The sequence below is a fragment of the Anabas testudineus genome, chromosome 9 (genome assembly GCF_900324465.2).
Source record: "Anabas testudineus chromosome 9, fAnaTes1.2, whole genome shotgun sequence".
NCBI lineage: Eukaryota > Metazoa > Chordata > Actinopteri > Anabantiformes > Anabantidae > Anabas > Anabas testudineus.
In genome coordinates, this window is record NC_046618.1 from 24157271 (window position 1) to 24179914 (window position 22644).

General features: G+C 40.4%; 1 protein-coding gene across 2 annotated transcripts; it reads right to left on the minus strand.

The window, feature by feature from the left end:
* Positions 1-1498: 1498 nt before the first annotated feature.
* On the minus strand, positions 1499-22072 carry snx2 (sorting nexin 2). Of its 2 annotated transcripts, XM_026342860.2 has the most exons (16): positions 21814-22072; positions 16548-16647; positions 15722-15876; positions 15185-15251; positions 14586-14629; positions 14041-14182; positions 13773-13851; positions 12661-12736; positions 10084-10197; positions 9742-9835; positions 9006-9211; positions 8660-8803; positions 4591-4671; positions 4348-4419; positions 4134-4194; positions 1499-2087 (listed from the first exon to the last, which is right to left on the minus strand). In XM_026342860.2, exons 1-15 carry the CDS (start codon positions 21910-21912, stop codon positions 4144-4146), a joined length of 1524 nt encoding a protein of 507 aa, XP_026198645.1. In that variant the 5' UTR covers positions 21913-22072; the 3' UTR covers positions 1499-2087; positions 4134-4143. The 2 variants fall into 2 exon arrangements, with proteins under 2 accessions (XP_026198645.1, XP_026198644.1); XM_026342859.2 differs by lacking the exon at positions 1499-2087 and having other exon boundaries at positions 3980-4194; positions 21814-22070.
* Positions 22073-22644: the final 572 nt, after the last annotated feature.

Below are 22644 nucleotides of genomic sequence, written 5' to 3' on the forward strand. Positions count from 1 at the left end.
TTTATTTATTTCCCCACCCTGAAATGATGGTGTGAGAGATTAGGGGAGTGGGCTGTGGTTGTAAATGCAGCTACATTATTGTAAAAAAAGCAGGTCAGAGACAGCAGCGCTGGTGTGAGCGGAGATAATAGATGCACCTACATTATCCTGAAGTGGCGGGGAAATTGAGGGGTTAGGAGGGTGAGCAGAACAGATGTGCCTACATTATTCTAAAGCCAGATTGATAGCAACTGGGGTCGAGTAAGACGGTGTAAAAATAAATACATCTACATTATTCTGGAGTCATGTGAGAGCGAGAGGTTAGCATGAGTGAGGAAAACAGATGCAGACGCATTATTCAGGAGTCAAAGTGAAAATTGTAGAGGTGGAGGTGAAGCTGGAAAAGTGGATGCACCATTACTCTTCAGCTCAAGTGATAGTGGGAGGTTAAGGATGTGGGTTTACCTACATTATTCTCAACCTGCAAGAGACTCGAGTCTTAGGCCTGTCTGTGAGAGTGCATATTTAGAATTGAATTAAAACCGAAGCTAATTATCATTAATTAATGAAAGTTCAGGTTTTAAAAATCTATATCTGACATAAAAATATGGATTTTAAAAGGCTGATTTTATTTTAGCTTTCTTCTAGGCTGTTGTTATATGGTAGGATATGTTGATTTGTTGTTTAAGAATTGGCCAGTATTTTTACAGGTGATGGAAAAACGTGAGACCAAAGACAATCACACATAAAAGCAAATTGAAAACGAGCAAAGTCCATTTGTAAAAATCTGTGTAATATGACATAACACTGAGATTTATTATCTCTCAGTGGTCTTTACGAAGCTCATGACAGTAACTAAATATTGCCAAAGAGTCTCTTATTAAAACCAGGTGAGAATTCATTCTCCTTCAACACAAACCTGAAACCTGAATATAACACGTAGCGTGAAACATGTTTCAGCACAAGTTACACAAGAAAGGAGAAGTTTTGATCTTACACATAAAGATGTACTATAAAGATACTTATAAAGATTTATGTGCACATTATCTGTCATGTTCAACATGTCATGAGAGTAAAACTATTTACGATGAAGACCTTGGTGCTTTTAATGCTTCACAGTCGGTGGAAAAAAGTGTAATGGAAATAAAACATTAAAACACCTTTTAAAAATAGTTCAGTACTTAGAAATTAATTATGTTTATTCTAATAATTGTACTTGTAAAAGCCCAATGTATTTATTTATTTTTACTATTTATTATTTTCTCTTTTGAAATCTTATGGCATTAATTACAGTCACGTTCTGCAGTAATCAAGATCCTACTGAAAAGCTGAATAAGGATTGTTTAATAAAAATGATATTTAATTTAAAATGAATCTATAGGTGGATTGAAAGTGACAGTAAAACTGAGAATACGCAATGAAAATGTGTGTTAATAGTGAGTATTATAAAGGGTTAGGTCCATATATATACAATATAAAATAAAATAAAAATAGTTGAATAATTAAAATCCAGACCAACTGTGGATGAGATACATTCGTTTATTGTAATCAAACATCTGCTCTGCCACACGATCACATCAAAACCATAAGAGTTTTTTAAAAATCTGCTCAGATAAAGCATTTTCATCATCTGTGAAAAAAGCAAAAACAAAAAAACGAATCAATAAAAAATTCTTCAAACTGAACCAAAAACATGTGGCATTAAACACGAAATAAAATAGAAAAAGGTAGAAATCAACACAGTGTTATATGATCTCAGACTGAGAAGTGGTGGTGTGGATGAGGACTGAAAAAAAGCCACTTTAAAATCAACTATAATCTAACAAGAGATGGAAAATTCCATCTTTGTAGTTTCTCTGATAGATTTAACATGATTTATTATTTTACTCTGATAATGAAATGTGCCTTTGAATTCAACAAAAATAAAATCAAGGAGAGATTCAGTAAAATTAGCAGTTACGTATGTCTAACTGCAGCCCTCACTCGGCTCAACGGGAAGAGAAACAGCCGATAAAAATAATCCTCACAGTCTGAGGCTGCTCTCCGGACGGACACGCGTTCAGACTTCAGCTTCACTTTAACTCCCCTCATCAGGAAAAGACCTTCATCTGCAGCAAAAACAGCGAGTTAACACCACGAGCGGAAACATTTAGGATGCTAACAAACTGTGATTTCTTCATTTCCCGCTTAATTTATTAAACTAAAATTCAAAATATCAGTTTCCTCTTTGAGAAAATGAACACGAGGAAGAAAAACACCAAGGTTCTGTTCACACACTGAAGATTTCCTTTACAGAGCTTGGACAAAAATTTGCCTTTTAATGTCTATATTTTGAGTCTAAATTTGACTTGATTTATATGAACATAGGTTGCTTTGTGAATTCTTTCTCAGGTATGTGTAGTAATTAAAGTGAACCTGGAGGCAGTGTTCACCTCACTTGGATACATAGAGTAAAAAGAGTCAATTCTAATTAACTATGTATTGTAATCAAACATTTTCTTAGTTTGGACTGAACCAGAAAGTGAGTTTCTTCCGTTTCTGTGCTCATCGGCTCAAAGGGACAGAAACAGAAAACGTTGCCTTCACTCGCGATCATACAGCAACAAAAATAAGGGCTCTTGTTTTGAAAGGTGTGAAGGGAAGCGATGATTGAACTGGTGACAGAAGTACAAGACACAAAATAAAGCAGTCAGTTGTCCTTCATCACTGACTCCGGATCAGTTTCACAGCTCACGTTCCACACAGAAATGAAACCACAGATATTTTTAAAAAGCTTCTGTCCACTGATGCTTGGTGCAGCTATGAACACGGTTAGCGTACGGCAGTGAAAACAACAGATTGTGCTGCATAGATTTCAGAAAAAGAACAGAAAGTTCACATAATGTAAAAATGTCACTTGTGAATACAATTCACCAGCTAACAGAGCCGAGACGTGCTTCACATTCTCACTTAGCTGAAAAAAGTCAGTGAAAGATGAAAGAACGACTGTCAGGAGACAAGTGTACTACATTTCCCAGAGACCACTGCTGAATATCAACATCATCATCATCAGTTGCCGGGCAGGAAACAGTTTGGTGAAATTAAAAGTTTGTAGAAGTCATTAGAAAACTGAAATTACCGGATTAGATGTGTACTGAAGATTCTACAACTGACTTCAAAACTTTGACTCCAACCTTCCCCGAGACTTATGGGTAATGTAGTATTTAGGGAGAAATGTATGGAAGCCTTTTCTTGCCGAAAATGTAGAAATATTAACAAGTTAGAATTGAAAATAAAATTTATCGTGCACATATATAGCACTTCAAGTTCCCTATTTAGCATTTATAAAAAGTATTCAGTAAATTGTTTGAAACATTAAAACATTATAATAAAACGCAGTTTATAATTGTAAGCTGTTATAAGGACATCTGAAACTGTTTACTAATACAACCTTTTGTCAACAATTTTAACATGAAGCCATACATCTACATTACAGTGTGTTATTAACTATGTTTGACATTTATATACTGCTTTAAATGCTAAATAGGGGGCTTAAAGTAACTACTAATATTTAATACATTCAAAGATCAACTGATATTGTTTTTAGTTTTACTCCACAGCTGCATTTCTTTCATGGCCCTCACAGGAACCTAGATTTGTAATCTGAGAAACTGGTGGGGTGTATAATTTTTTCTGATGAAGGTCTTGTCTCACTTTACTTAGTTGTCTGATTTGATAGGTTTCTTATGCTATATTTTATTTTTATAGTTTATCACTTTTCATGTTTTTGTTTTTATGGCAGGAATGTGCTTCCATACATTCAACAACAAAGGCTCTAACTTATGCTGTGTTCGTGTCAGAGGATTATCAGCCTCATATGTAAACACTCAAAGGTTTTTTTAGGTTTTTTTCAGTGAAATCTGGTAACTCTGAGAAGAAAATAATCTAGAGAGCGAGATGCACTTGATAATCTACTGATTAAATATGGACATAAACGCAGCAGAAAAAAGAAATAAAAATGAACTGCAGAAAAGTCACTTTAAGCTGATTCACTGCCACACTTCTTCTTCTTCTCTGGGAATAAACAGGACAAGGTGGGAGACCCAGGACGACAGGTGCCTTATGGGTAGTGTAGTTTGACTGGAGCAAGTCAGGACTGTCTGTTGTGTACGTACTATGTGGACTCTATGAGATGGCCTTAGCCTCAGGTAAGAAGGCGTCCCAGTATTTGATCAGCTGCAGAAGAAAAGAAACATTATTCAATTTCCAATAATGTACCAAGATTTTAACATTGGCAGCCAGTTTCAAGCTAATGCTAAACAGGCTAAACTGTTGTAAATGTCTCTAACTAGATTATTTTATATAGGATGATAATCAATGTCTTTTTACCTGCTGTTGTGTCTGAACCAGCGACTCCAGGTATTTGATAATGATCGTTTTAAAGTCCTTCACTCGCTCTTTCTGTAAAAAATGACATTTAATTAACAAATCACATTAGTAGATGACATGAATGATCCATCATCCTCATGGCTTTCAAACAACAAGTTTCATTGTATTACACAATGACAGTAAAGACGCTAATTTAAAAGACATCCACTTGTTCCTCCTCTCCCATCCATCAGATCCTCTCACCTCAAACCTGCTGACTTCTTTGCGGATGGTTTTAGAGATTTGTTCAAAGTCTCTCTCTCCCTGCTGGACTTTCATCTCCAGCTGAAACACACACAAAGAAAGACAACTTCTATCATTTACATCTGAATATCCTAGTTTACCTTAAACCTAAACACCATAATTAGACTGTTGGACTAACACTAACACTGATATCAAGTTTAGGAGTTTAGCAGCACAAACATTTTTACTAATACTATTTTACTACTACTATTTCTTTTTACTTTATTGGCCAGAATTCACAACGTTACCACCCCAGCGTGTGAGGGTCGGGGCCGTGGATGTATGAAGAGAGCTGAATACGCCGCTGCCTCTTACTCCGTCAGCCAAATGTTTTTAAGTGGCCTCTTGCAAAACTGCAACAAAAAATGACCCCTGTGGCCCCAACAGCTTTTTTTCTATAAACTACAACAGTAACAAAAAGATCTGTGAAATGGTTGACAGGACACCTGAAGCTACAATGGTTGATTTTTACTCTACGAAGTATCTTTAGTTCACGGACGTCTTATACCTGCAAAAAGGAACTTTTGTCTTTGTGACGTTACAGCAGTGTTAAGTCTATGGAGACTGGTTTATTCATTTTATCCGCATTCATCTATGAAAGGCTCAAGTGTAGATGCTAACTTGCGCACATGCAGAAGAGTGAGGGTCATTCAGGTAATTTTAAAGGTTGGAATCTAAAAGAATCAGGATTTCGGTGTCAGTCAAGAAGTTTCCAGTTGAGTGAATGAAATAACTAATAAATTGACAATGTGTGCTTTTATTCTGTCACTAAATTCCAACTAATTACTATTATATTTTGCATTTATCTCTGTAATGAGACACTTATAGTTAAGATTGAAGTTAATTGAAGTTAATATTATTAAGTAATATTTAATAAAGTAACAGTTAAATCTTCTTTATCAGCCTGAAATAATAATAGAAATATATTAGCTTCATTATATAGGGTTGTAAACACTTAGACTACATGATCTAAGTTGTCACATGAAAGGGTTTGTCAGTTTTCTGAGGTTTCGAGCTTTTTTGCTCTAAAAATAAAAAATAAAAACTCTATGGATCTAAGAAATTTATCCTCAAATGCAAATGTAGGAGAATCTGATCGACACTGACAAACTAATTCATGTGACTCTGAATGGTTTGGCAGCAGGAATGCAACACAACACTGAAAACAACCAAAGAAAACATATTGTCATGGTAGTTTTAACTAAACAACTCAACTAAATAGTGATGAACATGAGGATACAGTGGTGCGATGAGGCAAATAAAAGGTGTGAGGTGAGCAGGTGGACACAGAGCTGCAGACGGACGGACGGACAGACACAAGGGGCAGGTCCTACCTCCTCAATCTCCTGGTTGCAGGAAGGCATGGCAGGGAAAATGCAACAAAATTTAAGAGGCTGGAAAAAACTTTCAGAGCTTCCAAAATCATAGAGGAAGATCCAGAGACATGAGCAAACACAGAGGAAAAACAAAACCACTGAAAGGAAAGAAAATCGCTCCTGAAACACTGCGATCGTCAGAAAAAATACAGGAATCGTTCATTTATTTAGGACTTAACTTTCATGTAGGATAGAGGACTTTGCTCTTTATAAAGCCACTAAAGAGATGAGGTTTCAAAAGGTCGGTGATTGTAGCAGCAAGTGGTAAAGATGTTAAACTTATCTTGTATTATTTTATTGATGCTACATCCTTGTAAATTTTCAGTTGAAGAGGATAAACACAGATTAGTTTCCAGAGTGTAATAGTGTAGGCTGGATTAGCCTATAGACTGGAAGCAGGAAGGAAAGAGCCTGACGAGGTCCAAATTGTTCACCAGTGTTTCAGTGGGACAAAACATAAATATGGAAAAAAACGAAATTTGGTTATGTTCTGCAATTACTTCTAATAATAATAATAATAATAATAATAATAATAATAATAATAATAATAATAATAATAATAATAATAATAACTACTTCTACTTCTAATTACTTCTTTAAGAACTGCACCTTCGTATTCCTGCTGTGGTCACTGGTTAAAGCCGTTTTGAGGATGTAGACAATAGGTAAATGTTAAATAAATGAACAGTAACAGTCATCGTGAGTTAAACCAGGACGTAGCTCGTGCTGAAGCAGCACATTTCGTTCGACTAACAGCGAAGTGTTAAAGCTCCTCAGCCACACACACATTTCCCATTTCATACATTACACAGAGAAAACATCAAAGCCTCACATTACAGAAGCTGCTGAACTGTCCGGTCAATTCTTTACTTTTCCTGGTCAATAACTGTTAAATTTAAATCCAGTAATAAAATAACCATGTGCTTTGGAGGAAACAGTCTGATTCACAGCAGCAGTGTGTTTCAATCTCTGGCTGTTGTTTCTGTTTGGTGCCCACAGGGGGCAGTGTAGGTGAATTATCTCACTGACAGAGGAAGCATCAGCTGAGACAAACTCACAGATGATATGGATTTGATGCAGAACTGTGGCCACAGGTGAAGCTAATAATGAGTGTTTGCAGTCACACTGATTTTATATTATGATAATAATAATAATATATATATATATATAATTATTTAACTAATGTGGCCAAAAATACACAAAAAATACTTTATTTAAGTAAAAGTTTATCATTTTAACTCCAAAAGCGTCACCTCTCGGAAACCTGCAATTTATATAATGTGAATCTGACAAAACGTCAGATTGTTTAACTACGTTACAGGAGGGTGTTTGGACTGTAGCTGACCACCTTCTTCAGCTGCCTTTGTACAGCTCCTTGCAGGAAGCTGCATGTCATAGTGCTCCTTTGAGAGTTTCTTGCTTTAAAAGCTTAGAGATGCAGAAAGAAGACTGTGATGGATTGTGGGATACACTCTAACCCCACACAGGTTCTGTATGATTAAAGTGTGGATTCATACCAGGTGATGCACTAATGACACTGAAGCAACCTCATTCTCATCTGGACACGGTCGTTTCTGTTTTTTAGGGTGTTGGATGACAGCAGAGCAAAATAAAAATGAAAACTATGGCAGCAGGAAAATGCAGAAGAAGATGGATAGTTCCATGTCTCACTTTCTTTAATGCCAACGACACTAAACCTTTAAAATCACTCATTTCCTTCACATTATGAACGATGTACCTACACTCTGTTGGTATGAAGAGGTCCGATCTCGAGCACCTTCCTGGTGTTTGTAGTCGCAGGTTTTCCAGCAGCAGCGTGAAGTAAAACTCTTTTTTTGTTGTCAAGGAGTGAACCGAAACCCTCGAAGTCCTGACAGGCGGCAAAACTCTCGTCGGCTCCAAATAAATGTTGGTTGTAACTCTACTGCGATCTGTCCTCGTCTGCAGCTTCTGACAGCCTCCCCCTAAAACTCCCCCGTTCTCCTCCCCAAAACCCCTCATCTGACAGCTCCTCCGCTCTAACACGCAGACCCCCGACCACGCCGGCTGTGTGTGCGCATCCTGACAGACAGAGCCGACCATGAATTTGTGTGGTGACAGCTTCAACAGACGCTCTAATAAAGTACTTTTCTGCTCTCTCCTGCTCTTGTTTGTCGTTCTGTGAGCTCATGTGAAGTCTGCCGACTGGGGGAAAACAACATTTATATACGGAAAAAGGTTTTCACATGACTGAACTGTGAAGGTGTTGTTGTTTTATCTGACACATCAACAGCCGGAGAGAGAAGAGAGAGATCTCTACGAGCAACATCCGAGCCCGATTAAGTAAAACTAGATTTTGATCTGTTGTGTTTATGACAAGTTAGATTTAACCAGCAGTTACCACGTTTCTGCAACTAAGTCGGAGTGGGTTTAGTTTAGATTCTAAATCTCATTTTGATCCTAACCTTTTAAGTTGGAGATGGTGAACTCTCTATGTGGAGCGGTGCATCGCACGTTTAGCTTTCAACTGTAAAACCCGTATTGGTTTATCTCATTGATGTTAGAAAAGCTGAAGCTAGACTGCAGATGTAGCTGCTCCGGCTTCCTGAATGTTTCGTATCTTTCTTTTATTTTAATTTTTTTGTCTCTCTGTCTTTTTCTTTCCTCCCTCTCACCTCTTTGATCTCGTCTTTGGCCTGCTGAAGTTTGTCTGGTTTGTTGGTGAACTGCAGTTTGGCTTCAGCTTCTCGTTTCTTCTGCAGTAGCATCTGAGCGTCCTGCCACTTCTGCCACGTCTTCATACGGTGGTCAAACACCCCCTGAACACACATACACACACACACACACACAGTTTAATACACACTAAGACTCCAAAAACTAATAATAAGTGATAAACAGCTGCAGAAAGAAATGAGGCCTCTGTACAATATACTTTCTAATCATCAATCTGTGATCTTTCACATTGAGTCCTGTGAGCTTTGTGTTCAACAGAGTGAAGTAGAAACCAGCAGCAGGTCGTACCTTGACGGCGGTGATGAGGCGGACGTAGTCTCCCAGTAACTCAGAGAAGAGGTAGAAGTCTGCGTTGGCCTGGTCCTGGTGCAGCTGGTCGATCTTCTCCTCCACCTCGGCGAGCTGGGACAGAGCTCGTGACAGTGCTGTGTGGTCCTCGCTGTTCCCCAACATGGCGGCAGACTTGGCGAACTGTGCCGTGTTCACCGACAGCTCTGAGGAGGAGAAGACGAGAGAAGCTCACAACCACAGTAAGAACCATAAATACATCTCTGTGTCAAAAACACAGATTTCTTTTTTGTGTGTCCAGCAGCTTCAAATCAAGATCTGCTGTTTTCACTTTAAAGTCACGATTTGTCACATTCAGCTCAGCAGGAATCTGATCGGACATGTCGTATATGCTGTATAAATGAAAACATTCACCACTAAACCCAGTGAGGTTGTCACTCCCTAGACTGTAGCTCCACCTGCTGCTGTGTGTCTGAGCTATTTAACTAAAAACACGGCAGAGTGGAAAAGAGAAAATCAATAAAAGTAAAGATCTGACAATAATTCCAACTTCTACCTTTTGATTATTAAAGTTTTTAATTATCTGCAGGAACCAGGAAGCGGCAAGAAGGCAAAACTAAGAAATAAATGTTACAACACTACTGTACACGTAAAAATAAATATTTAAAACATGTATGAACCAAATCTGATCTGAAACACACACACACACACACACACACACACACACACATCGTACCTTTCCTGTGACAGACCAGTGACTCCACGCTGGCGTGAAGTTTCCTCAGCTGAACATCAAGATTCTCAAAATGTTGCTGCTTCTCCTCGAACCACTGAGACACACACACACACACACACACACACACACACACACAGGTCAGGTTTCCTTCAAAGGTTCTTTAAAACTACATAAATCATTTCTTATGTCAGGAAGTCCTTTCTTCCTACATCCTTACATAAGCTTCCTGTCTCCTCCCTCCTTCTTTTCCTCCTTTCCTTGTCTCTATCTTCTTTTCTATTTTCATTTCCTTTCCTTCACCCTTTAATTTTCTTATTTCTCCTTATTCTCTTCTTCACTCACCGCGTCTGACTCGTTCATCTTGATGGTCATCTTGTTGACGGCGTCCGCGGCCTTGTTGACCATTCGGAGAAGTCCGGCGCTGCTCAGAGCCTGAGTGCTGACCGCCCGCGGCAACTGGACGACAGACAAACAAACAAACAAACAAACAAACAAACAAACAAACAAACAAACAAACAAACAGGGTTGAGAAACACGCAGGCTTTTTTACAGTAGAATTCTTTTAGCTCCAGCAAACTTCATGTTTCCCATTGAACTGTCCATTTCCTCGTCACTAATTTACGACGATGACAGAGTCGTGCTCCTGCTTTCATGCAGTAATTATTTCCACTCAGTTTCTGGCAGACTTTTAATTTGAAACTGCAGGAAGTCAAGTTCTAATACAATATTCACATAAATTCTTATTTTCTTGTTATCTCCATATTTGTTTCTCCTCCATCTAACTCTCGCCCTCTCATTTCAAACTTTTACTGCCTTTCTTTTCTTGCTCGGTTGTTGGATCATTTTTCTTCTTTCCCTAAACAATTCGTCTTCTTTCCTGTGATTTTTACTCTTCTGCTGGCTGCTGCCGAGTCTCTCGCTCCTGCTCTGTTGTTCCCTCTTCTCGTTCCTCCTCTCTGATTGTAATGTCCACCTTGTTTTAGCTCCAATCAGATTTAATGCAGCTGCTTTATGTGCCGAGCAACTTTAACAACCTTAAAAACCGACTCAGGACCTCTCACGTCCGTCTGAAAACAGCCTCATTTTTCTTCATTTTGGAAAAGTTTACTTTTTTCCTGGACATCCGAGGTTTTATTCCGATTCGCCTCCCTCCTTTCTCTTCCTCTCTAATCTCATTTAACAAGAGCAGCAGCAGCCAGGGGACAGATCTGTCCCCAGGGTCCCAGCTGATGGAGGGACAAGGGTAAATGAGTGGAGGTGTGGGGGGGGGGGGGTAAAAATAGCTTTCAATTGCAGCTCGGTCCCATTTGTCCCCCACAACTGCTCGGTCCCCCTCCTCTGGTTGTGTTTCATTAAGTGGGCCGGACGGACCGACACGCTCGGTCAAGCGTCCGAGCAATTCATCTGTTAAATCGGTGACATGGGGCCATTTATTCTGGACCCAACGACTGGCGGCTCCTTCACAACGCAATCCCACTAACGGTAAAGAGGGTGGCAGAGAGGGGGGGGAGGTTTGAGGTGACAGAACGAAATGTTACCGAGGATTTAGTGGGAGTGGACAATAAGGAACGGAAACAGGAAACGCCGCAGGCCCTTAAACCCTGAGGCAGTTTTTAGAGGTTCAGCTCGCAGGTGGAGACTCGATGGTTTGACCTCGACGGGACGTTTCGCTGCTTGGTGGAAAAAAACAAAGAGACTAGAAAACTGAGACTGAGTTTTTTGCCTTTTCGAAAGCTGAATGAAACATGCTATTAGTTTTGGCACTGTCTGACATGTCACGACATATTAAACCCTGCATGGACGCAGTCGACCTCTCGTCTCTGCTGTTCTCACCTTGGTGTTTCAAACCCTTTGGACACATGTGGTTCATGGATTCAAGGATCTGCTGCTCTGTTTTTGCTGTACCTGGTGTTTCTTACTGAACCTTTAGAGGTTTTCTATCAGATCAGATGTATCAATGTGGTTCAGGAGCTTCAGCTATTTTATTTTGGGTTTGTCAGTTTTGGTGTTTTGCTGAAAAACAGAGGTGAAGTGGAAGTGGTTGATATCCACAGAGGATCATACGTTCCTCAACGTTCCACCTCTGCTGCAACGCAAGCGTCTCATACACTTCAGGATCAAACCACTTGACATTATCGTGTAGAGCCCAGGTAAACACATCTGTCCATTACAGCCGTTTCAGTTTGCACAGCTGCAGTTTATGCTGTTCCTCCTTCTGACTTTCTTTTCTAACACTTATTACCACACAGTGTTTATGAACTAAAATAGAAATTACTTCTGATAATAAAAGGCATTGATTCATTAGAGTCCGTTTGTGTTTCCTGACATTAGCCTAATATTTGCTGACAGCTGTTCACCGGCACAGTATTCGCTGCCTGGCAGGTAAAAGGCGATCTGCGCAATGTTCACTAGACTCCTGCGGCTTCACCTTCTGTAAACAGAGACGCTGCGTCCACGCCAAACACAAACTGAGAAGGCAGATAAGTGTGTGTCCCTTCAACTTCTTAACTCAAGAGGAGAAACCACTTGGAGACAGGACAGCAGAGTGTCTGCTCCATGTCCCAGTTCACAGGACAGTCCGTACACACGGGTAATGCAGTCTCCGATCATGAACTCTGACTGGAAATACCAGGTTTTCTATTTGTTTTATGAATCACAGAGATCAGTAGAGTCGTCAGTGACAGAGTCAAACTGCAGTTTACATGTTTTGTTGATTTTCTGCAGTGAAGCACTAAAGCAGAACAAGTTTCTAACACTGACTTCAGTTCACCGTTAACAGCTTCACCTACGTTTGCTACTTATTAAATTCAACTGGCAGCAGGATGTAAGAACGTCTGCACGGAGATTAACAGGTTTGATATAAAATGACGATGCTGGTGTGTTTAACATTTTTCAAATAGGTGACGTTTTGTTACTCACGTCTGAGCTCTCCAGAAACTGCAGGACATCAGGATCCTTCAGCAGCACCGGGTGCTTCACTGTTCTCATCAAGTATCTGAAACAGAAGCAGAAACATCAACTGATAAGATGCTTTTAGTTCCAGTGTAATCTCTTATTGTTAAGTCCTCGTGCTTGTTGGTTGCTGTGTGAAACAAACTGCTTTTACAGTTTTACAACATGTGACTATGTTCAACATCTGAACATAGTCACATCTGGAAAAATGTAGTTATTAAAATAAGACAATTTGCATGTAACTAATTTTCTAGGTACAATATTAAAAAACAGAATTTTGGTTTGAATTTTATCTTAAACTTTAAAAACATAATATATAATTATATATTATATTATTATATATAGTTAATATTTATAATAACTTTCTTGTGTTAATATTCAGGCTATTAATACTCTGCTGTGTTGCTGTTTGGCAATTAACTTTAAATCATCATAAATAAGATAAATATTCTTATTCGGACACTTTATCAGGTGTGTGTGTGTGTGTGTGCGTGTGTGTGTGTGTGTGTGTGTGTGCCCATCAGTGTGGAGTTCTGCAGCTCTGAGCTCCATCAGCTGTCACTGGCTGACCTTCCTGTCAATCAAACACCATCAGGAAAAGGGCAGCAGAATGTCAGCCCCGCCCACCACTACCCCCCCCACCCTCGCCGCTGTTCAGAATTCGACACACACACGAGAACATGTGTGCTGTGATAATGATGGATCTAATATTTGTGGTTTAACCTTTCGGCCTCAGACCTGTTTGCTCCTTATCACGACTGAACACACGCAGACGTAAATACAGTAAAACAGACGGTCGTTTAATCAGCTTCATTCGTTATTAGCTGTGTTATTATCGTGTGGTGAGCAGATTTTATTATTATATTATTATTATTATATCATTTTTTTATTATAGTACTAACATAACAGAATAAGAAAAAACGTGAATGAGATAATTTAACTGCAGCTACACGGAAAAGTAAACACACAAAAACTCCTCTCCTCTGAAAACAAAAGAAATTTAACAAATAACTCAGGTGTCAGAGTTTCTTTGAATGCATCACAAAGGATAGAGTTATACGGTGCATTCACGGTCGTACCTCTCCAGTGCCGACCTCCTCTTCTCCACAAACTCGTTGGACGACTGATCCTCCTTCCCCACCTTCACCTTGGTCATCCCTGCAGACGCAGAGAGACTCATTGACTCAACGCACAGGATGAAGACGACTAATTAACATCAACATGCAGAGCAGGTCTGACGCAGGCTGTACCATCCTTACATTTCTGTTCCTTCAACGTTCTAGAGGGAACGTTTACAGACCATCAGACCACATTTTGGGAACAGTTAAAAGTCAAACAGGTACTTACCCACAATGCTTTTCTCTGGAGCTGGCGGGACGATGTAGCCTATGTGCAGGTACTTAGAGGCCAGTTTACTGTGTAGACCAAGGAAATCACTGAAACGCCGTTTTACTATGAACTCGCTCCTCTTAAACAGAGACATGGTGGTCTGGGCGAGAGACACAGAGGAGACACAGAGAGAAAGAGAGAGAGACAGTTCATATTAAAGGGCATATCAGACAATGATTAAAAACACAAAATACAGCACAACTCTAATAATTCCCTGGTTAACAGGATTCTAAGCAGCGTGTAAAGTACTTCAACTTATAATTATTACATTGAAATAGTATGAAAACACACAATAATGCATCAAGTTATTATAAATAAATATATTCACTGAATATAAAAGGAAGTATTCTGCAGAAAGAGTATTTTTACTTTTGGTGCTTCAGTTATTTATCCATTTAATTCTCTTGTGCTTTTACATATAGGATATGTTGATTGTACTTTGTTTCCTTCTGAATGAAAAATTTGTTTATATTTACATGTGCACAAAGACAATAAAATCTCACCTTGGTCGTCACTTTGTAGGCCATGTACGCGTTCATCCCATCACCTGGAACACACCCACACAGTGTTTACACACATACACACGCACGTTTTTAATGCTATTAATAGTCCAAACACACAAATATTCTCAAAGTTGCCGAATCTCTTTTAGCTGCTTCACTGCGTATGGAACATTTCATTTTACTCCTGATGCCAGAACAAACCTCAACCCACAAATTCACCCGTGTTGTTTACTCTATCCACATTTTGTGGCTGTACAGACAAATTGGAGCCTCTAGGGGGCAGTAGCAAGGCTGCTGCAGAGCTCAGGCGTTCCATCAACACGGCATGAGCTCAGTCATTTGGCAGCATGATGACTAACGGTGTGACTGAGCAGACTGTTGGCTTCTGTCTGTGTCTACTCTGCAATTTACTTCATCTCCCTCAGAGTTTGTGCTGACAGCACGACGAGAGAAAGGCTGATGTAAAATCTCACTACAACATGTTTACTCTCCAGGAAAACAGCTTTTCTTATATCACATGGACTCTGTCAGTACATCTCTCTTCTTTTTTTTCCAGGATATTCCAGGACCACAGGGTTGTGAAATCAGCACACACTCACCAACTTTCTCAGGGTCAGACACCGAGATGTTTATGTCGAATGAATCGCCGCCGTCCTCCTCCTCGATCTAAAACAGGGACAGAGTCTTTCTGAAAAGGGTCACTGCATGTTTTCCAATGTTTCAGGTTTGGAGACTTTTTCCAGACTATTCTTACAGGAGGTTTCTGAACTAACAGCATGTTGACAGGAGGATTTAAGGAAGGCTTCAGAGAAAGATAAAGAAGTACACGGTCCCTTTACAGGATGCTTCGCTCTTTATATGTAGATTATATAATGAATATATGTGAATATCTCTTCAGGAAAAGTCTGATCACACTGGATCTTATATTAGGATTCAATAATAGTTAAAACCTCAGGTTTAAATTCTGTCTCCTGAGCAAACATCAGAGTGGAGCAGACGAAGAATGAAGAAATCAGATATTACCAATTCTTAAAACTGCCATTAAAACTGCTAAAATGTTCTTAAAGGATCAGATTCAAATGAGCTAAAAGTCTCCTCTGGTTCAATTAAAGCTGTGTGTGTGTGACGGCCGTCACCTCGTCGAAGGAGGAGTGTGTGAACATGTCGTCGTGGCCGATGTGAGGGGTGATGACGGAGGTGGGAGGAGTGATGGGGGTGATGGCGGGTGACGGCCCATCAGACAGCAGGACGTCTCTCTCTGGACTGTCCAGCGAAACCTCCTCTGTGGCCTCTACAACACAAACACAGAGAGAAAGTAACTAAAAGAGGAACGACCCACAGGAAAGGAATGAAAATATCAATATTAATAATAATAACTGATATAAATCTAATAAAAAGGCTGCGACTGAAGGACAGTTTGAAACCTTTTATTGTCTTCTGCACTGAACTTTTTAATGCACTGGTGCAGCATTAAAAGAACTTCAGAAACACTATGAAGGACACTTAGTGTTTGTAGTTTCCCCTGAAAGGCCTTGTTATAGGAGCTAATAGTTTACAGACAGTAAGTATTTACCTCAAAACAAAAATTAAAAGCAGGACTAAATTAATTCAAAGTTAAGTAACATCAACTTGACGTTAATATGACCAACTTCAATCATCATATTTAAGACTTTTGAAAGTTTTTAAGACCTTAAAGTTATTTTTTAAGGACCTGTGGAACCCCTGAAAGTGAAACTAGTTACAGACAAACAGGATGTGGCTCCTATAAAAGAGCTGAAACTATTTATTAGTGTTTTATTAGTGTTTGGTTCAGCTGTGATGTCATCGACAGCTGTGTGAATCTAGCAACAGTTCATTAACTTGTTTGTAGTTTTTTCAGTCTCCCAATATGTCCAACTTGGAATTATAAGTTGGACTTGGATGTTGTTTGTGTTTACTAGCTGTGTGTGACAGATTGTTTACCTGCAAACAGGTCCTCAGGGTCGTCATCAAACAGAGAATCTTGTTTGGGTCCATTAGAGTTGGTGCTGATGTCTTCAGCTGGTAGACTGGCAGGTCCTGACTGTACACACACACACACACACACACACACACACACACACACTGAATTACTCTGCCAATCAGTGACTCATATTCTGATGAGTTCATGCATGAATCCAGAATCATATGTTAACATTTGACTGATTGTGAACATTTACTGTCACTGTTATGATCATTAGTCAGAAGAAAGGTGTATAATGATTTGTATGGTCGTCCACCCCACATCTGCTGTGTGGAGCATTTCTACCACCTCCACAGAAACCCGAGCGCAGGAGTCCACGTCACAGTCTCTCAACCTGCAGCTTGTTCCAGCAGCGAGGGGGAGGATGTGGAAGCAGAGCAGGAGCCACATCTGTGCCGTCGCTGTGCAGACTCGACATATTCCACAGAAGAAGAAAACGAGCACAGAGCTTCCAGCAGAGTGTGTCATCCATTCTGCTGAACCTCAGAGCTTCCTGCCTGCCAGCCAGGAAACGACCAGCTGCTGCACGAACGCTGATCGATCAGCAGCTTCTGCTGCTTCCAGAGAAGCAGAAGCGCCTCTCACTTCAACATCAGTGAGGAGTTAGTAACACCACATTACATCAGAGGAGGTTCAGTGGGATCAGTGACTACAAACTGAAGAAGTAAAGCGTCAGCAGGGAGTCTGTGTGTTTCTGTTCCAATGAAGGGAAACTGAAATCTACTCTTTGAGTGGTTTCAACTACAGTATTCTTAATCTGACGGCCTCAGCTTTTCATTTCTATCCTGCTTTTTTACTCTAACTAAACTAGCGCCGACATGTTTTTCTAATAACGCAGAGCTTGGTTTCAGTTTTCAGTAACTCTTAGTGAATTCGAGTTTTAGGGCTTCGTACCCACGCTGCTCTGCTCCAGTCTAAATCAACTTGGGAACAGAAAGTGAATCAAAAGCTTGTTGGTTAAATTGATCTAGAGCAGAGTGGATTTAGAGAAGTGCGATGACACCTTCACTGACCCTGGGAACTAACAGAAGTTTAACACTGAACTAAGTGTTTGACACATTTTTCCAAAGGTAGCAATTTGAAAGCCGCCGGGATTACAGCATCTGCAGGACACTGGTGATTAAGCTGGTGAACGTGTGTTAGCGTGTTCATGAATCTTCTGCCAGAAAACTCTCAGATTCTTGATCCAGATTTGTTCTGTGGAAAATCTCAAATCACCTTCTTGGAACAACTGGAGGCTCATGTGAATCACGCGGCCCGGTGTCATTTTGACCCCTCACTGTCGATCTTCTTTACACAAATGTAAGTGCAGTGTAATAAAACCCTCACCAACAAGTTAAGGATTAACCACGACCCACACACCTGATATTACTGATCAGAACCGGGCCGGCACATCCGTCTCTTAATGGTTCACAAAAACGGCAAAATATGCTGAGAACCAACTCATTTTAAACATTAATGATTCTCCCATTGTTTACTGTTTAATGATCACGATGGACAAAAGTGGATAAAGTCATAAATTCATTGGTACAGTGAAAAATCCAACATTGTTCCATAGAAATAACACGATTACCTACGTGTTGTAATAACATCTACATCATCCTCTTCTGTGTTAATAAACAGTTTAGTTCGAACTGCTGATGTGTTTTTATTGTTTGTTTTTTGCAGGTTTCTGTTTTGACACATTTTTTCTTTACAGGGATTCAAACTTCAGGACGGATGCAAACACTTCACCAGTCGTTCAAACTGAACTAAACCGAGTCGCTGCTGCACATGTGCAGGAGCAGACGACAGTTACTGAGTCACATGTGCAGGGTGTGTCGCAACTTCACCACATGCACGCACACATGCACGCGTATGCACAGTTGTAACTGCCTACAGTTGTAAGGACACTGAGGGACAGCCAGGCCTGAACCTGGTTTTAATCTGGGCCCATCAAACACCCTGTGAGGTTAAGAGGATTGGTTAAAATCTAATACAGCACAGCGATCTGGACACGACGTACACTGGCTGATTGGTGCCTTTGGCATCTACCAAAATAAGAGCAGAGCGCGTTTGTCGGTGATGTTGAGGACACAGTGAAAAGATGAAAACATGTTTTCAGCTCTGACAAACTGATTCAGTGTGTTGACAATGTTTGCTGAGACAGATATTTCACCAGTTGTGGTCAGATTCCAAAACCTCAAACCTAAAAAAGTCACCTGCTAATAAAAAAAAACACACCTGAACAGATAAAATGCAGGAAACGAAGACGGAGACGTTTTAGCTGAGAGGACAGAAAGAGAGGAGGATGGAACAGAGAGCGCGTCGGGGAAGAGAAGAGGAAATGAGTGATGATAACAAGGAGCTTCCTCCCTCCTTACTCAGCAAACACACAGCGAGAGGTCAGAGGAAATACCACACACACACACACACACACACACACACAAACGCAGCTGTTTTACACTCAACAACGTTAAGACATGAAACTTGATAAGAATCCACAACAACCTGACGCGTAACAGATCCAGTCCAACTAGTTTTAGTCAAATGGATCCTGAATAAAGAAACAGACCCACTGAACACAGACTCATTTGATATTTCACAATATTTCTGCAGTAAATAAGAGACGATATGAAAATACAACTGCTTGTTGTCGGCTCATGTGACATGTCTGTCGCTGTAAACGTCTTTTAATGACTGCGGCTGTTTTCCTCGTCTTATTTTTGAGCCTCGATTGTTGACACTGAAACACGTTACGCACATCTCCGAGCAGTGGAGCCCTTGTTGTGAGCGGAGACGCCCAGATGACGCCCCACACCTCCTTCACCCTCCCTGAGAGGAAACACCGGCATCCCCAGCTGCACCTTTGTGACTTCACCTGCACGCGAGGCCACGGTGCAGTTTGTGGTGAGGTGCTGCACCCATAACCACAGACAACAGTGATGTCAGTGTCTCCATCACTGCAGCAAGGGTAGTTCAGACAAAACAATAAATAAATATACATACAATAGATACAAAAATAAAGATTCAGCCTCATCAGATCCTAAATTCTACTTCACATACTGATGATAACATCAGTATTTGACGTTAATGTCAATGTTCATGTCATAATGTTGGTCAGAGTCTAAAGTGACTCCAACAAACCTGAACAATATGGGAACTAGTTCCCATATGATCGTTGGAAACCCCCACGCTTCATACTTTTCCAACAGAAATCACCATTTGTTTCCACATTAACACCCACTTGGTGCCGTCATCCGTCAGCTATGACGAGGTAAGAAAGGAGCTTCGATCCAGCTCTTTTCACATAAACGGCCGACAACAGCATGAAATGTCTTCAAGGACACGCGTCTGAAAATAACCTTCATTATCCCTGTTTGTTCCATTATCGCATGTTCAGCCAAAACACTTCAGTCTCACGCTGAAGTTAGTTAAAGCTCCTGAATATTTACTGTCAAACTGTATTTGAGCATCAAAAAGTCCCAGTTAAAGTTCAGAAAATAACATCTCCTGCTTTTTATTAATACCTAAATACTGAGATCTCTGATGTGATGAACTAGAGAAGACTGTTCCAACTGGAGAAATAACATGTGAACAGTGAATCTGCTTCACTTTTCCTGCAAACTCACAAACTAAAGGAGGAAACACGAGGTGTCAACGTAATCCCAGTCCACCTTAAAGTGCGACGACCGTGTGTTAAACATCCACCTGTTTATTGGTGCTGGTGAAGCAGCATGAAAACACACCCAGGCTGATTCTGCAAGGGAAGTGGATGACAAACACACAGGTCATCGAAGAGAAGACAATCATCACCAGGAATGAAATCCAGAGTGCTGACGTAGCAAAAAGAGAAAAGCGGGGTGTGTGTGTGTGTGTGTGTGTGTGTGTGTGTGTGTGTGTTGCAGAGGAATCGCTTTCTAAGCTAAACTTACGACACAGTTGAAGAAGAAACGTTTTTAATAAGAAACTGTTTCACAGTGTCAATCAGAGATCCTCTTCACCGACTGACGTCTCACTCCTCTTCCTTTCTATCTGCCTGCTTGAAACTTTTATTATTGGATGACACAGACAATTAGATATGACCATGGTGAATTTCAGCTTCAGTGTTGTTGGGAGAAAGTGAACTGATTAGATCACCGACAACTATCTGTATGTCTTTCGGTCAATCCTAAATCGTACAACTCGTCAAACTATGACTTCAATTTGCACAGACCAGTCAGAACACAGTAATTCTGGACCTATAGCGTCCCTGGACTCTGACCTGGAGGCATTTCTGGGTTTTGGTGAAAGCAGGGAGTGTGTATCTGCAGAACGTCCTCCCAGAGCAACAAATGTGTCCTGCTGCGTTCATGTCCAAGAGGAAACGGGAGAAACAGCATCCTGTCTTTCTATTTGCTTCAGCTTTTACATGACAAGTAAAACCTGACTGACAAGGAAACTGCTACAGGGGGAATCCAACATTCATCATAATAAACACATCAACTGTTTGGATCATCACACACACACACACACACACACAATGATCTGTGCAACGCTTCAACAGTTGTGCAGATTTGTGTTTTATAAAGAAGGTGATGACGCGACCTGGACAATCTTGATCCAACCCAGGAAAACTCTGATCAGTCTGTAACGTTCAGTTGTATTAAAGTATGAGATTTAATCTGAAGCTGCATTTTGTTGTGTTATCTGCAAACTTATTATTATGACATTAGAAAGTACTTTATCGCTGATATTCAAATCGTTTTCATTGTAAAACTACTTTCTGTGATTTGACTTATATTTGTCATTTAAAAACATAATTTAAAACTATAAAACGTACAACTGCTTGTCGAACAGTTAAACTGCAAAACGCTACAGACGCATTAACACATTTGGACTTTTGAGGCGTTTCCTTTGTTTGACCGGCCCGCCCTGAACGCATCACGCACACCTGTGTGACTGTCACCTGACAGCGAGCTGCACGCACCTCTTTGCGTTTTGCTGCCTGTAAACTTGACCCTCCTCGGCTGCTGTAGGCCCCCGTCACTGTTACACACGTTCAGCTGAACGATGACCGTGCAAAGATGGATAACACGAACACGGCCACGCACCAAACCCCATTCAAAATTTAACGGTTTTAAAGGTCTCCTCCCTGCCTGCCCCCCCTCCCTTATGTTTTCATCCGTTGTCAGCTGCAGGCATCACGCCCTGCCTGCCACAGCGCCCCTCGGCCTCCCTCCACCACCTCCACCTCCACCTCCTCACCTCCTGTGTGGCGGTCGGCTCCGGGAACAGGTCCTCCCCGTCCTCCAGCTCCTGGAAGTCGGTGTGCAGCGGTGGAGGGTCTCTGGCTGTGTCCGCCATGTTCGCCGATTGTGATGGTAGCTAACAGCTAGCTGGGACACGCACACACCGTCAGACAGCGAGAAAACAGCGGACTGACAGCGGCGGGAGGAGGAGGAGAGGAGCGGGGAGTCAGGAGGTTCACCCAGCGCCGTCATGTGACCAGCAGGAGTCCCGGTGGGAGCCGCAGAGCAGCGCAAGAGGAGCACTCACTCTGCCGCAGATTCCGCGGCGCAGCTCATGGAGGAAAATATTCCATTGGAAATAGAAAAAGATGCAAATAATGTTTGGAGTTATTTTCCAACTGAGGGCAAATCACATGTAAAGAAATAATTATAATAAAACATAACAATAAATGTATTTGTGTGAATATAAATAACTCAAAGACATTGAACCAAAATCCAATATAAAGTCTATGAATCCATAAAAAATGTATAAAAGACAACAGCATTAATCTTATAATAGAATAAAATGTATTAGAATTTAGACCTATTTTGATCGATATGTCTAAAAATGAATGAAAGTAGGCTAATATTAATGTATTTTTTTAATTTTAGACAAAAATCTCAAATCAACAACAGAAAACTAGTTTATAAGAATTTCCTTAGTTTCAAAAACCTTTTGCATTTTTAAGCTATCTCTGTATTTTTTAACTGCTATTCTATTGAATTAATTTTTAATCTCTGTTTTATATTTTTAGTCCCCATTATTTAATAAAAATAAGCTGTTTTAAAGACATTTCCAACTGTAGAC